The 16,454-nt window shown below is 45.5% G+C and overlaps 1 protein-coding gene and 1 pseudogene across 2 annotated transcripts in view; one reads left to right on the top strand and one right to left on the bottom strand.

The window, feature by feature from the left end:
• Window positions 1-204: 204 nt before the first annotated feature.
• Window positions 205-787, bottom strand: LOC114698649 (annotated as a pseudogene).
• Window positions 788-7,508: 6,721 nt separating this feature from the next.
• Gab2 (GRB2 associated binding protein 2) overlaps window positions 7,509-16,454 on the top strand; it is a 157,170-nt gene continuing 148,224 nt past the window's right edge. Inside the window, exon 1 of one of the 2 annotated variants that reach the window (XM_028877436.2) lies at window positions 7,509-7,704. In XM_028877436.2, coding sequence (XP_028733269.1) covers window positions 7,621-7,704 — 84 coding nt within the window. In that variant the 5' untranslated portion in view covers window positions 7,509-7,620. The remainder of the gene's footprint in view (window positions 7,705-16,454) is intronic. The other variant, XM_028877439.2, reaches the window with a different exon arrangement.

Below are 16,454 nucleotides of genomic sequence, written 5' to 3'. Positions count from 1 at the left end.
TCAACTTGCAATGCATGCCCGGTATGGTGGTGCATACCTTCAACCTCAGCAGTTGGCAGGCAGATCTCTCAGGAATTTGAGACTAGAATGCATAGCACCAAGCCAGTCAGGGCTACATAGTGAGACTCTGTCTTTCTCCCCCCTCCCCTTTTTTTTCTGTCCTAAATTGTTTATTGGATATGAATTTTACCAACATTGTGTGTATTAGCGGTAATGGTGGAGCTGGGGAGTATTTCGCCTTCTCCAGGATGCAAGGCAGCCACCAATAGTGTAGTGGAACTTGCAGCAGTTTTCTGAGGCCACGGCTCTTGCAGTCCACGATGTCAGCCCACGCATCTCTCCGTGCTTGTGGGACAGGGTGTCAGGGTTCCTTCTATTACTTTTACGGAATGAATCAATGAGGATCACCTACAAGCATTTATATATGGAATTTTCACAAACCCAATTTCAGGACTCTCCAAGTGTCCAGCTCCAGCTCTCTCTTCAGCAACAGACTGATAGCTTCCAGCAAACCTGAGCTGGGTAACACTATGATGGAGAGGCTTGCCATAAGTTGCACCCTTAGAACTGGGCATTTGCAGCCACCACCTGGACACAAACCCTGTATATGACATGACCTTGTTTGGCCTTATATCCCAGCCTATGCACTTTATCTGGTCAGGCGGGGCTGGTAGCCCTGTGAGGAACAGAGAGCCAGAGGTGTTGCCAGGGCAAACCCTCAGGAGGAAGCGCATCATGTCAAACTGCTTTACTTCCATAGCTCCTAGATGTATTTGTATGCACCCATGTTGGCTCACCTAATGGCTGCCACCATCATGGAAAGGAGACCCTGTCTTTAAAAAAAAAAAAAAAAAAGGTGGTGGTGGGTGGGGGAGACTGGAAGATTGCTCAGGAACTAAGTACTTACTCCTTTTTCAGAGGACCAGAGGACCAGAACTTAGTCCCTAGACCCCTCATGGTGGCTCAAAACCATTCATTACTCCAGCTCCAGGAGAGCCAATGCCCTCTCCTCTATGGGCACCAGACACATGTGGTTCACACATATACATGCAGGCAAACACACACACAAAATCTTTAAAAACATTTTTTTTGTTTTGTTTTTCTTGACAGGGTTTCTCTGTGTAGCTTTGCGCCTTTCCTGGAACTCGCCTGCCTCTGCCTCCCGAGTGCTGGGATTAAAGGCGTGCGCCACCATCGCCCGGCTTAAAAACATTTTTTAAAGCTTGAAAATACATGTTCATCACAGCTTTCATAATAGCCTAAAATACAAACAACTCAAATATCTATCAGCTGATGAACAAGTAAGTAAAATTTGGTATATCCACTTAGTGGAATATAGTTCATCTGTTTAAAAAAAAAGAATGAAATTCTGAAAAGTGTTACAACAGTGAATGTGCCTTGGACACATACAAAGTGGTCAGGCATGGTGACAAATGCTTTTAATTCCAGCACTTGGGTAGCAGAGGCAGACAAATATCCTTGTGTTTAAGATGATAGAGCTACAGGGCCAGGGCTACATAGTGAGACCCTATCTCAAAAAGAAAGCTTGTTTCTTTAAGAAATGGAGTCTCACAACACTGAGTCATATATGTCTGCAATTAAATAATCTTAATAACAAATGGAATATTCTGGACAGGGTGGTACACACATCTGTAATTCCAGCAGTGGAGGAAGGAGGTGCTGGAGACCAAGGTTATCCTCCACTAGAGTTCAAGGCCTTGGGTACATGACACCATGTATTTTATTTTATTTTTTATTTTTATTTTTATTTTTTGTTTTGGTTTTGGTTTTTTGGTTTTTGTTTTTTCTGTGTAGCTTTGCGCCTTTCCTGGAACTCACTTGGTAGCCCAGGCTGGCCTCGAACTCACAGAGATCCGCCCAGCTACACCAAGTATTTTAATAAAGAGGCAGCAGAAGGATACATAATCCCTAAACCATCATTTGCTCTTGACTTTTCATTACACTATTATGTTAGTGCTATTTATGTTACATATCTTTATGCTGGAAATACTAAATAATGGTGTGTTAGCGTGCATCTCTTGACATTAAATTGATAGCCTGCAATGGTCCATGGGTGGGCAGGGGATGAGTGTTTACTGGCAAATACTACAAAGCCATTTCCTCCCTACTGGAGAGCCAGTTTCTAAAACATTCCACAGCTCCTCACAAGGTTTGGACCAGTCATCTTGGGGACCTGGGAAGACATACCTGAGGCCTTTGAACCTCCTACAAAACCGAAGAGCAGATCTCCAACGTACAGACCCACATCGTATGCAATGCAGCTTGGAAGGGCAAGTGGTTGTTTCCTTTGTAGGAGTAGGCAGAGGACTCCATAGTCCAGGCCAGCCTGGAATTTCTGCGTAAGTTAGGCCTCCAACCACAGCAGTCTTCTTCCCTTTGCTTCTTGAGTACTGGGATTACAAGAATTGTCAACCCTCATGCCTAGCGGAAGGATTTCTGCTCATAGTCGATGGACCCACTTAGAATCAGGATGTGATTTCTCCTGCTTTTCTAGTGTTGTATGGGGAGAGAAGTGTAGTGCTAGAACTGCAGGACTGTCAGTCAAGCCAGAATCAAGATAACCAGAAAGATTCAGTGCTTAGTCCCAGAGAGGAAGAAATCAGGCGTCGACCAGACTGGCTGGATGTGGAAACCAAAGGTGAACAGAGTCAGCTCCCTGGAGCCTCAGGGTAGAAATCAAAAGGTCAAAGGAACCGAAGATTTCGAAATTCCCCAAGAGTTGCAGCTGTTAACTAGGCAAGCTCTCCAGCCCTAAGTAAGCGACACTCCCAACTCTATAGCCATCTTCAGGTGGACAACTTCAGGATTCCCTGCATCTGCTCAGCCTTTTGGCCTGGCCGGTGGCTGAGGTGGGACGACCCTTCTCTGGTGTTCTGGGTGTTCCAGTAGTCCACAGTTCTATTTGTCATCCTTTTAAGGATGGATTCTTTTGATCTCACAACAAATATAGAATGCCCATATATTGTGTATCTGACCTCAAAAAGTAAGATAGACTTCTGCCCTCAAGGAACTTGCAACTCTGGCTAAGTATTTGCAGTAAAGAAAGTGTGGTAAGCTCTAGGGAAATGGGTCTTGACATGTACTCAAGGTCTAATTTGAGCTACCTCTCTGTGGAGCAGGTAAGGAGCTGCTCCTTGTTCATAGTACTCAGTATTTTCTAGGAGATGGTGACAACTGGATTTTCAGCAGGATCTGTGGAACAGAGAGATGTTGCTTTGACCACCATGGCAAGAGAAAGGATATCTAAAGAAACACAGATGTGTATCCCTTCCTCCAGCTATCAGACTACTAAAAAATGAAGAACAAACACACTCATGGACACACACACACACACACACACACACACACACACACACTTTCTCCAGAGTTTTCATGCTGGAGGAAGGAGAAGGCTGAAGCCCTGTGCTAGTCAGAGAAAGGACTTGCTTCCTAGGAGGAGATTCCATACAGTTCTGACAATTCAGGGGACCAACTTCCAGGACAGACTGGAGCTAGGACAATGATGGCTCAGTGATAGGACCACACCTTGACCAGAACTGCTTAGTTATGTATGTCTCTTGCCCTCTATTTAAACCTAAGCCTTAAGTCAGCATTCCCCACACACAAGGATGAACTGGGGTCAGGGGCATGGGTCACTGACACTTTTTATTTCTCAATATGGTTACATTGGATAAATTTTCTTTCTCAGCTTTTCACTATTAAATGTCTCTTTATTGGTATATAAGGACAGGTGACTGTAGCTTGCTGGGGTTGCCAGGGACTAGATCTTCAGCTTATGACTCTAGTAACATTGTCACGCCCACCACTACTGATGCCATGTCCTATGAGGCTGTCACAGAACATATAGCACTAGTCTGTTGTTTGTGGTTTGTTTTGTTTTTGAGACAGGGACTCACTATGTAGCTCTGGCTATCTTGGAACGCACTGTATAGACCAGGCTGGCTTTGAACTCACCGAGATCTGCCTGCATCTGCCTCCCAGAGTGCTGATATTAAAGGCATGTACCACCATGTCTGGTTGGTTTTGGTTATTAACAAAGGTGAAATTGGAAAACTGAACTAGCTTAAACTTTTCAAAGAAGTTTATCAAACATCGACAAAGAGGAAGTCCAATTAGGTCTTAGTTACAGCCCAAGCCCTCCAGCCTCAGCCTCAGGTAAGTAAGAGAGTAATTTAATGTGGGTAATAAAGTTGGCTCAAAGCAACCAGGAGCACATAATGTCCCCCAAAGGTGCGTGTCCTGAAAGTCACCAGCTGAGACGGCTCATCTGCTCACACTGACTTTTTCACAGCAGCACTCAGCTCTGAAATTAACCTGTCATCTAAATCGAAGGGGAGAAAAGGCAGAAGGTCTACGACACAATCATCCAACTCGACTAGCAGGCCAGTCACTGACGTCAGGCCCGAAGAGAATGATATTAATCATTCCAGCCTGGTGTGCAGTTGAGGACAGCTCTCTCCAGCTCTCCCAACCTATTCCTGGGGTCTTTCCACCAGCCATGCACCTGCTGCTGGCCACAAACCCTCAACTTTGAGACAGGCACGCATGCAGGCTGCCATCGATAGCATTTAAAGCCACACTGCACCCTTTAGTAGAGTCCAGGCTGTGTAGAGGAGAAAGGAAACAAGGCATAGGTAGTGTCTGGATCCCACCCCACCCCCACCCCCAAGATGTGTGTGTCTTTAATCTCTGCAGGGTAATCTCCCCTAAAATGGTCATTTCCTGGGAACTTAATGAGAATATAGGATTAATGTCCCAAAGAGCTCTTGGGGCTGGCTATTAATTCCCCTTAGGAAATACCAGTGGTCTTTAATCAAAATTGCCTAAATTACAAGCTAGTGAAGCATGTCCTTACAGGGCTTAGGGGGCAGCTGTTACACCAGCTATTTCCGATAGATGGCGCCCACTTTCATGTAAATAAATCATTCATATAATTTGTCTTCCTTTTTTTTCCCCACGGAGATGGGGGGCAGGGAACACCAGAGAGAGTGGAAAGGACTTAGTAAAGGTCCAGACAGGAGCGTTCTGTCCAAGGGCTGGTTCCACACCTAACACACTTCTGAGACTGAAGACAGCCAGAGACCCCCCATAACAGTCCTGCTTGCTGTGTACAGCTCATTCTGTGCAGCCAGTGATAAGAAAGGGAGGGTGAAAGTCAGGGCAGGAGAGCCGGAGCGCTACGCCGGGCCCCTTTCTCTAAGCTTTTCGGAAGGATCCGGGTGTTCAGAAGACTTCCCAAAACCCATGCTCTGTAAGTGTTGTGTTTCAAGACCCTTCCTGCCTTTGATCACGAAACACCAGACTTCTGTTTGTTTCCATGAGGACTTACAAACAACAACCCAGGTCTTTGTTAAACAAAAGCAACCCAAACTAACAACCAAAGAGTCTCCCAGCCTGTGTCTTGAATCCTATAATTCTCAGATAAGTATTCCTACACTCCTAGGAAAGGATCGGGCATATTTCTGCTTGACTTTCATCACAAACCCTGGAGGCAGCCAATCCTTGCAGATTTCTCAGGCTGCAATCCTGGAGACTTGGCACCATGACTCAGATATGGAGTCAGGGTTGCTCTATTTTGACTGGGAGACACTTCCTCCTGATTGATTTGGCAGACTAAGTATTTTGATATTTATGTCTCACAAAGAGTTTAAGGTCCTGGGAGTCAGAAGTTTAAAATGGCCATAATTCTACTGGTGGCTTAATCCCTAAATTAAAAAATCAAGGATGATATAGTCCCAGATATAGCCTAAGCATTCTGGCTTCATATTCCATCCAGCAGCACACTGGCTATTTGAAGGTCAGTGAAAAAATGAGGGCAAGGGTGTGGTCTCTTCACTTCCCAGGGTGCCTAGCAAAGCTAAGCACATGGTAGGGACTAGTTTTCACAAACCGATTAAAATGAAGAATTCTCCAATCCAATCAAAATCTACTGGACTAAAGGATGTCCAACTATCTAAAACAACTAGCTTGGCTGCACCAAAACAGAGAAATGAACAAAATATCCAGACACTAAGGTTCTGCGAAGGCATTCCAAGATCCTGCTTCTCCAGCTCCTCTGTCAGCGGCACAACTCCCCACTGATAAAGTGGGTTACTAAGCAACTTCCCAGAGAAACTAGAGTAGAGCCTACCTCTTAATGCTGTTTGTAAGGGTGCTTTGTGAGTTAAAAAAAGAACTCAAAGAGTTCTGGTTTGGGCTTTCTTTTTCCTACGCCTTCCCCCTGGAGCACTGGTGTTACTGTGTGCTTCCTTGTACTTTATCTCAACACAAGGCGGTGAGAAAGAGATCGTTATGTTCATATTTATAGATGAGAGATCTCACTGCCTAAGCAAATGAGTAGAAACTCTGAAAGTTTGTTTTTTTTAATCGCAGTTTCTTATTCTTCTACGCCGTCTTGCTTTTCAACTCACTATGAAATACATTGACTAATTTTTGCTTCCTCCATTCTGCAACTCTTAGAATTTCCTTTTACTGGATTCGGTTTTTCCAGAGGCAATATGGGAGAGAGCCACCTGGACTTTGTTTCCTAGCAATAAGCGCGCGCACACACACACACACACACACACACACACACACACACACACACACACCCTCCTCACGTCTGATCTGCAGGCATTATAGCAAACCTATCACTCTGAAAAAAACAGGTGAGATGATCGCCCTCCTGGCCTCCCAACACACCTGGATTAGAAATGGCTGCGTTGAGTCAGCTGTTGGACTTCAGGCTATCTGTAAAATGGGCATAATTACTGCCTACCCGATTTGTAGGTGAGTGACCACGATCACTGTGAACAATGAATGCAAAAGCTCCCAGCACACAGTAGGTCTGTTTCCTTCTCTGGCCAAGAGCTGTGAGAGTTAACATGCAGGGAAGCAGGACGGATGCTCCTTTCAGCCAGAATCAGACTTACTGAAACCTGAAACTGTGGGAATGGACAGGAAACTGGAGCAGCCCTTGGATCTCTTTCCCACACGACCCTAGGGGGTGGGAGAGTGTGTGTGTGTGTGTGTGTGTGTGTGTGTGTGTGTGTGTGTGTGTGTGTGTGTTGGGGGGGGTACAGGATCAGTGTTCCATCTAGGGTGGGCAGTCTCTATCCTTCACTGGCCCTAGCACCAACACCAGCACCAGCCAGCAGCAGGTCTTCACGACCCCGCCTGCAGCTCGGGGCTTGGGGGGAAACAAAAAACAAAAAAACAGCCAAGATCCTGAGGGCGCACCGGCTGGCGACAGCTCTCACGTCCTCCTGGCCTTCATGCCCTTAGGGTCTGAAGCCTGGATGGGTGGCCTCGGCGCGGGCTGCCCTCAGGGACCCCGCGGGGCTGTGGGCGTGGCGAGCGCCCGCCTGCTGAGGCGCCCTGCTAGGGTTGGCCTTGTGTGTGTGTGTGTGCGCGCGCGCGCGCGCGCGAGCGCGGTGGGGGGGGGGATACCGAGCACGCGCAGGCAGCCGGGCCCGCGCGCCGCGCCGCCTCGTCCTCGCCCGGGGCTGCCCGGCCCCTCCCCTCCCCCGCGAGCTGCGCACCGGCAGCCGGCTGACCCAGCAGCCCGCGCCCGCGCCCTTGTCCGCGCGAGCCGGCGGCGGGCTCCAGTCAGCCGGCGACATGAGCGGCGGCAGCGGCGGCGACGACGTGGTGTGCACCGGCTGGCTGAGGAAATCGCCTCCCGAGAAGAAGTTGAGGCGCTATGTGAGTGAGGCGAGCAGCGGGCGCGGCCCGGCGGGCGGGCGGGCGGGAGGACGAGGGGCGTCCCGCGCGGCCTCCGAGGTGGGGGGGGGGCCGCTGAGAGAGGCCGGGCGCGGCGGGCCGGGGCCCCCGCGGCCTCGGAGGGTGCGAGCGGCGGGGTGCGAGCGGGGCGCCGCACACCTGTCACAGGTGCGCCGCGAGGGGCGGGGCGGGGCGCAGGTCGGGGCTGCGGGCTCCGCGGCTGCCGCTGCTCGGCGCCGGCCTCCCCGGGAACTCCAGGCTGTGCCGAAGTTTGTCGCGATTGTTCCGGGCGACCCGGAGAGTTGACGCCCGGGGCTGAGGGGGGACGAGTCACCCCCGAGCAGAAGGGTAGGCTGAGGTGGGGGGGCCGCGCGGCCCCGGGGCCCACAAAGGGCGAGGCGCCGCGCCCCTCTCCGGGTCCCTTTCTCCGGCCGCCCCTCCCCGGTGGCTGGCGGCTTCCTTCCAGTCCGCGGCCGCTGCATCACCGGCAGCGTCAGCGGCATGTGCAGCGCTTGTATTAAGTGACTCATTTGTTTGTGTGTGTGTGTCCCCCCCCCCCGTTCTTTCCCATTATTCCGTAGGTCTCTCACAGCCCCCCCACCCCCACCCCCCAACTCCCCGCGCGGTCGTCCGCTCCACGGGGTGACACTGCAATTCGGTCCGCTATAACTGGCCGGAGTTAATGTGTGGAGGTGTCTGGGGTCTGGAGAGATCATGGCTCTGACTTGCTAGGTGGTGCTAGCTGACAGTGTTTACTGAAACTGCTGGGACAAGCTGTCCCCTCTAGGTGAGAAACTGACAATTGGGGGGGGGAAGCGCCCCCCCTCCTCCTTGCCTAGCGAGGTCAAAGAACAAAGTGGTGCCGGGATCTGAAGCTGGGGTAGTCCGAGGAGTTTAGAAACGGAAAGTCCGTTAAAGGAGTGCAGGTTCTCCCGTCGTCGTCTCCCTCTTCCCTTGCCAAGAACCGTCCCTGTTCCGCTGCTGCCTGGGAGTGCTGGACTCGGAGAAATCACTCCCACAGCCTGGAAGCGAGCGAGCGAGCGGTTGCTTCCAGCTGCAGGGCATCAAGGGAGCTCCCAACAGACCCGGCCCTCTGTCAGCTGCACTAGTTAGTGGCTGGCCATGGGGGACAGAAGCTTAGCAGAGTTTCCTGTCTCTGCTCCCCAGATCAGAATCAAGGGACTTCTGGCCTCTGGACTGAGGAAGTGACATTCTGTTTTTCAAAGGAAGTGTTGTTGTTGGGGAGTGCAAGTGTGTCAATGAAATCAGGCTCTGACTTAGGTCATTTGTGCGGGGGTGGGGGGAAATCTCAGGATTTAGTGCATAGCTTTTGAGCACGAACAAAGATTTGACGTATAGTAATATAATAGAGGCGTTTAAGCTTTAAAGCTCATATTGGGGGATTTTGATGTGGATAAAATATTTTAATTACTAAGAGGGAGTTTTGTTTTTGCTTGTTGCTGTAACCCAGGCCTGTAATTTCAGCACTTGCATTTGGGAGACAGGCATGGGGATCACAGGTTCAAAGCCCGCATAGTTCCAGCATTCTAGGCCAGCTTAAGCTATGTGAAATCCTGTCTCTCTTTCGAATACACATAACCCAGCCCCCTCCCCCAACCCAACAAACAACACACACACACACACACACACACACACACACACACGAACTCAAGATGGTCAGTGGGTAAAAGTGCTTGTCCTTCAAGCATGGTGACTTAAATTTGATCCCCTGGAAAGCATATAAAGATAGGTGAGTTCTGACTTCCATGTTCATGCTGTGGTGTGTACATACACTCACATACTCTCCCTCACATACACAATAATAATAATAATTAAGAGAATTAGGGAGGATTTCTTTTTTGTCTTGGGGTGTGTGATTGTTCATGCCTATAATCCCAGCACTTGGAAGGTAGAGGCAGGATAAAGAGTTCAAGACCATCCTTGGCTGCATAGTGAGCTCAAGGCCAGTGGAATGCTACAAGACCAGCCAGTGGAATAGTGTCCTGTTTTTAAAAAAATGCAATTTTCTAATTAGAAGGGAATGTAACATAGTTGGTAGAATGCTTGCTTAGCATACAAGATGTCCTGGGTTTTTTTTTTCCCCAGCACTGCATAAACAGGGCTGGGAGGCACAAGCCTGTAATACCAGCATTCCATGGAGAAGGAAGGAGGATTAGGAGTCCAGGTCATCCTTGAATTGAAAGAAAAAATGAAAACAATACTACTTTAGAAATCTTTGAAACTTTGTTTTTGAAACAGCTTGTAAAAAAGTTGATACTGTTGCACTTTGACTCATGGCTACATCAACCCTTACCATGTAGTCTCTTTATGACCTAGGTCTTGAGTGTTTTTTAGAACAGCTTTAGCTCAAAATAGCCAAGTTTGGAGGCTTGTGTCAACCCCAGGTTTTATCCATTTAAACTCCTCAGTGCTCTTGGCTTCTCTGATGACCTCAGCTTCCCCCTTTCACACATTCCCTTTGGCTCCAGCCCCCAAGGCATCTGACACAAGCTATAGCCTGGTGTGACTGGAAGCCTCTCCAGGGGTAGAAGTCCAGTCCTCCTGCTTCCAGCCAATCTAAATAACCTATGCTTCCAGAGTGCAACCTCCTCCATCCACTGAGTTTCTGGGAAAACATTTGGCTTTTACACACACATCCTCATACTAGGGATTGAACTGAAGGTCTTGCCTGTGAACTCAAGGTCTTGCTGGTTCTGGTCAAATGGTCCATCACTGAATCCCCAACCCTTACATTTTACTTTTCCTTTTAAAAATCTCTGCCAACTGTTTTAAGTTATAGCTCTGTTCTTGGTTTCTTAGAAGCTCAAATTAGTTAGACTCAAACTTAGAGATATTTCCCAGCCAGATTGCTGCATACATAACTCCTAAATAGTTGTTGTGACTGGTATACATAATAGTCATATTTGGTATTGTAGATTGACATGTCTTCATTTTAAGGGTGAATCAAGCATCGGAGATAAAGGAGAAAGTAGCATATTAAATACATGATGGTTTAAGGCTCTTTTGAAAACATAACTCCTGTGTGTGGGGAAAGGTAGGCAATAGAGAAAAAATACAACTTGGAAGAAGTTATGTTGTCAGAGATGTGTTGTGTTGTTTTGTTTTGTGATAGGGTCTCATCCTCACACTGGCCTGAAACTCATTGTGTAACCCAGGCTAACCTTGAATTTGGGGTGATCTCCTGGTTCTCTCAAGTGCTGGTATTGAAGGCATATACCAACACATCTGGCAGTGGAGGTTTTGTTTTTAGAGAGGTTTTTTTTTTTTTCCTCATTGGATTTTCTGATTGATTAACCATAAGAAAGAAGAAATGATCTAGAGCATTGGTTCTCACATGTGGGTCGCTACACCTTTCACAGGGGTCACATGTAAGATATCCTGCACATCAGACATTTACATTAGGATTCATAATTGTAGCAAAATTACAGTTATGAAGTAGCAACAAGACAATTTTATGTTTGGGGGTCACTGCAACATGTATTAAAGGACTGCAGCATTAGGAAGGTTGCGAACCACTGAGCTAGAGAGTATTTGTTGTGTGTCCTAAAGAAATTGCATGGGGAGGAGAAGGACTATACTGAGTGTCACTCCTGGTGCATCATGTGACAGCACCGAGGGTTGACAAAAGAAAGAGCATCATTCCCGTGTGTGGCTGTGAGTTCACACGTGCGTGAGAATGCCGTTATATGTACTTAAATATCAAGCAGGATTTTGTGGAGGGAAAATTTACAACATTCAATGTATTATAGTCTGTTATAATTTCCAAGTGTTGCAGGATTTGAGGGAAAGAAGATTGGTCACAGCATTGCCCCCTGGTGGTTTATTTGAGGAAAGTTGTATTGGGTCTAATGAACAGCTGCAGGAAGCAAACAGTAACTATTTGTTCTTCTTTTATTATCGTTATTAAATATGTGTATTCCTGGCTTCGGATTAGTTGACTAACCCATCCCTTTAGTGTTTGCTGATGACCCTGCCTTCTCGGCTCAAAGAAGGTGGATCAGGGTATGGCCATCTGCACAAATCACAGTCAAATTTCCTAGTTTACTCAGTATTTACATGATTTCTTTCTTTTCTCCTCTTCTCAGAGTCCATGAGGCACCCCACTGTCAGAGCTAACTCTACTCCCCATACTTCGGCTCATGTCCTCTCCTATCTCCTCAGACAATTCTTGCCCCTTTTGGCAATTTTTAATAGGTCTTTGAGAATTTTGTACAATGTATTTTGACCACAGTTATCCTTCCCCTAACTCTTCCCAGATCCAGTCCCTTCCTTACCCACCCAACTTTGTGTCCTCTTCTCACCCCAAACCCATCAAGTCTAATTTATGTTACCCATATGATGTGGGTGTGGCCTGGTACTGGAGCATGATCAACCCACCATGGGCCAGGATAAAGGGTGCCACCATGCCTACCTTACTGATAATTTTAAAGGACCAGTTGTTTATTTCACTGATTTTATCTATTGCTTTTCTGTTTAAAATTTCACTGGTTTCTGTTCTCTATTATAACCTTTTTTCTAGTAGCATTTGGTTTATATTACTTTTCTAAGTTTTTATGTAATTTATTTTATTTAATTTCATGTGCATTGGTATGAGGTATTAGATCCCCTGGAATTGGAGCTATAGGCACTTGTGGGATGCCATGTGGGTGCTGGGAATTGAACCAGGATCCTCTGGGAGAGCAGCCAATGCTCCTAACCGCTGAGCCATCCCTCCAGCCCTAATGTGGGAGTTTAAATTACTGATTTGAGACTTTTCTTCTAGTACTAATATACACATTTAGTTCTACAAGTCCCCTTTGAAGATTGTGTTTGTTTATTCTAAAATTTTTCATAATTTGTATTTTCATTTAGCTCAGTTTTTTTTTTACTTCTCTTGAGACTTACTTGGACTCATGGATTATTTAGATATATGTTGTTTAGTTTCCAAATGTTTAAAGATTTTCTTGTTATTTCTGTTTCCAATTCTTAGTTTGGCTCTATTGTGGGAATAAAATACATTCTGTATAATAACAATCATTTTAAGTTTGTTGAGATTTATTTTATGGCCCAAGATAAGATTGTTCTTCCTTTATGTTCCTTGACTACTTGAAATGATGTTTATTCTGCTATCATGAAGTAAGGTAGTCTACAAATGCCAATTAGACCAGGTGTGGTGGTACATGTGTGTAATAGCAGCACTTGAGGTGATAGGAGGGTTATGAGTTTGATAGCCAGAATTACATGGAGAGTTTGAGGTCAGCCTAGGGCTACATAGCAAGACTCTGTCTCCAAAATACAACAAAAATATCACTTCAAATCAGGACATTCTCCTGAGCTTCACATGTGTAAGTGTTTTGCATGCATGTTTGTATGTGTATCATGTGTGCCCTGGTGCCTGTGGAGGCCATCAGTGGGCATTGGGTAGCCTGGAACTGAAGTTACAGATGGTTGTAAACCACCATAAGAACTGGAAACAGAACCCAGGTCCTCTAGAAGAGCAACAGATTCTCTTAACTGCCAATTCATCTCTCCAGCCCCCTGAGTTTTACTATATTTTATTTTAGAGATAGGAACTCATGTAGCCCATGATAGTCTTGAATAACCTATGTAGTCCATGTTGACCTTGAATCTCCTGAGCTTTTTTTCACTATTATTATATCCTATTTCCTCATGTAGAAGTAATTTACATGTTCATCAATGAATGAATGAATAAGAAAAATGTTATTTTTTGCATACAAAAGAATAGCCTTGCTGGGCAGTGGTGGCACACACCTTTAATCATAACACTCAGGAATAGAGGCAGGCAGATCTCTGTGAGTTCGAGGCCAGCCAGGTCTACCAAGTGATTTCCAGGGTAGTCACACTACACAAAGAAACCCTATCTTGTAAAAAACCAAAAAAAATAGCCTTAAAAAACGTTGACACATAGATATGTTATAAACTATATGAACTTTGATGATAGTATGATAAATAAGCGACTCACAAAGGACAAATAGTATATGACTATTTTCATAACTTATCTAGATTAGTGATGGAAAGAATGGTGATTTGGAAGGTCTGAGGATAGAAATTATAAGGAACTGTTTATTGTGCAGTGGATTCAAAGTTTCAGTGATGCAAGTTGAAAGAGTTCTGAATAAGATGGTAATAATGGTACCACAGCAATGTGAATGTCTTTAGTGCCAGCTCAGGGTATTTCGTTTACTTAAAAACAGTCAAGATGGTAGATTTTATATTTTGTGTACTTCACCACAATTAAAAATAAAACAACTTCTAGGGGGCTGGAGAGCTGGCTTCTGGGTTCAATTCCCAGGGACCACATGGTGGCTCACAACCATCTGTAAGTCCAGTTCCAAGGGATCTGATACCCTCTTCTGGCCTCTGTGGGCACCAGGTCATATACATGGTACATAACATACATGCAGACAAAACACCTGTATGCATACAATAATAAAATTTAATTTTAAAAAAAATCTGCATTTGGTAGGGGTGAGGAATGTTGCTAGTGTTACTTTTCTTTATTGCTGATATTTCTAATTCAAGAAAAGACAAAAATGGACTCTCCATAGCCTTAACTCATCATCAACATCTGAGAACCAGAGACAGTGGATGTACAAAGAGCTTGAAAGCACATCTGTTCCTTCACCAAATGAAACATCTCTGGCATTATTGTCTATCTCTGGCTGGTCTTTCTCTAGATCACTGGGAATAATGGAATATGATAACTTAGTGCTCCAGCAAAATGTGCAGAAGTGTAAAGCAGGCCTTTGCCAGCATCCAGAATAACTTTGACAACTGTAACTAGAGAATATATCACATTCTTTCCCTTCCTAAATGAATAAATCAGTACTTAACCATGCCTTCAAAGAATTTACAGACCAGGGAGACACATGAGAAGCAGAATGCTGGACTTATATGGATTTATATGATCCAGCAAAGGAATTCTAAAGGCAAGAGCTCTAGGTATAGAAGATAGCAGGAGTTTTGAGACAGAAGGGAACCTGAGTTGGACTCAGAAGTTTGTGGGCTAAAAAGGAGTATGATGTGTAGGATGACAAAGGCTGTGAATATGAGATTAGGAATCAGTAAATCCATCTAGAAAGGAGGAATCAAGTTCGTAGAAGAAAACCGAAAGAGTGTTGAGGAGGGATGTTCTCTAGAAGGCCCTTGATAGTAGAATGACATTTACTGGTGAAGAGCATCCCTCTTACTGAGTAAGTCTTTGCCTCACAGCTTGCTGTTTTTTTCATTTGAAATGTTAGTGTGAGATGACAGTGTTTATCTTTAGAAGACCTGCCTCAGTGTTTGGGTTCTTGAGTGGATTAGTTCCTTCTCTGCTTCCTACTTTATTGCCTGTGAAACTGGAATGATGCTTCTTACTCCACGGAGTTTGAGAATTTGCCAGGATAATGTGGAAAAGAAATCTTGAGCACCATGTCTAGCACAGAGATGTGTGGAAGTATTTAGTATTGGAGGAAGTAGCAGAGTGGGACGATGCAAATTTATAATTATTAAACCTTTTGTAGGAAGTCTGACCATGAGCATGAGTGTCTTCACATCCATTTCACACTGGGGCCAGATTAGATGTGCAATGTAAGTGGAATTCTGAAGCTAGAATTGAGTGCTAAGGAGTTAGATTTTCCTGGAATGAACATCTCAAGGGTCTTCCAGTTTGGGGGACTGGAAATTAAATTACAGTGATTTGCCTGAAGCTGTGACTTTGAGAAATGTGTGTGTACTGAGAGTGTAGAGATGCATGTGAGATTCTGGAACCCACATTTGAGAGTGGTCTAAAATTCATACACCTTCTAGGGAATGATATATTTGTTTTTGTTGCTCTGATAAAATATTATAACTAAAGATAACTTAGAAAAGAAAGAGTTTGTTTTGGTTTATAGTTCCAGAGTGTTTGAGTCCGTACTGGCAGGGAGGGTGCTGGAGCAGGAAGCTGGCTAATTGCATTTCATCTACACACCAGGAAACAGTGAACTGGGAGCTGACCCTCAGTGTCCTGCAAGGCGGTACCTCTTAAAGGCTCCATATCCTCCTCAAACAGCACCCACCAACTGGGAACTAAGTGTTCAAATATCGAAGTTTATGGGAGACATTTCTCATTCAAACTACTACCAGTAGTAATCCTTCAAACTTAACTCAGAGGTCCTCTCCAAGTTTCTCCAAAGTGAGCCTTTTGCTGGACTTGTTTCTAAAATATGATTTTACCTCTAGCATTCTGATACTGGGCTAGATTCCTTTTGCACTTTACAGACAATGTAATGTCTCATTAAGCACAGGGTGTAAGTATGGTGCCGTCGTTGGACAACAGCTCAAAGCAAGGTACTGTCAGTCATTGTCATCAATGTATTGTAACTACTGTACTCTCAAGTTTATGCTTGCTGCTTTTACTGATTTACAAGTTGTTGGAATAATTTCCAACAACAATGAAGTACGGGCTGGGGAGATATCTTAGTTAATAAAGCACTTTTCCACGAAAATGTGGTGGTCTGAGTTCAATCCCAGAACCCACACAAAGCCAGATGTGGTGGCACATGCTTGTATTTCCAGTGCAGGGGAGGTAGAAACAGGAAGATCTTTGGGGCTCCCTGGCCAATCAGCCTAACTTAATTTGTGAGCCCCAGGTTCCATATGATGCACCACGGGTAGATGGCTCCTGAGGAGTGACACCTGATATTGTCACTCCTTTGGCCTCCATGAGCTCTTGTACACACATGCAC

This window comes from Peromyscus leucopus, chromosome 1, assembly GCF_004664715.2.
Source record: "Peromyscus leucopus breed LL Stock chromosome 1, UCI_PerLeu_2.1, whole genome shotgun sequence".
NCBI classification, from domain to species: domain Eukaryota; kingdom Metazoa; phylum Chordata; class Mammalia; order Rodentia; family Cricetidae; genus Peromyscus; species Peromyscus leucopus.
Note: the sequence above shows the minus strand (reverse complement) of the source record. Positions and strands in the feature narration are given on the sequence as shown.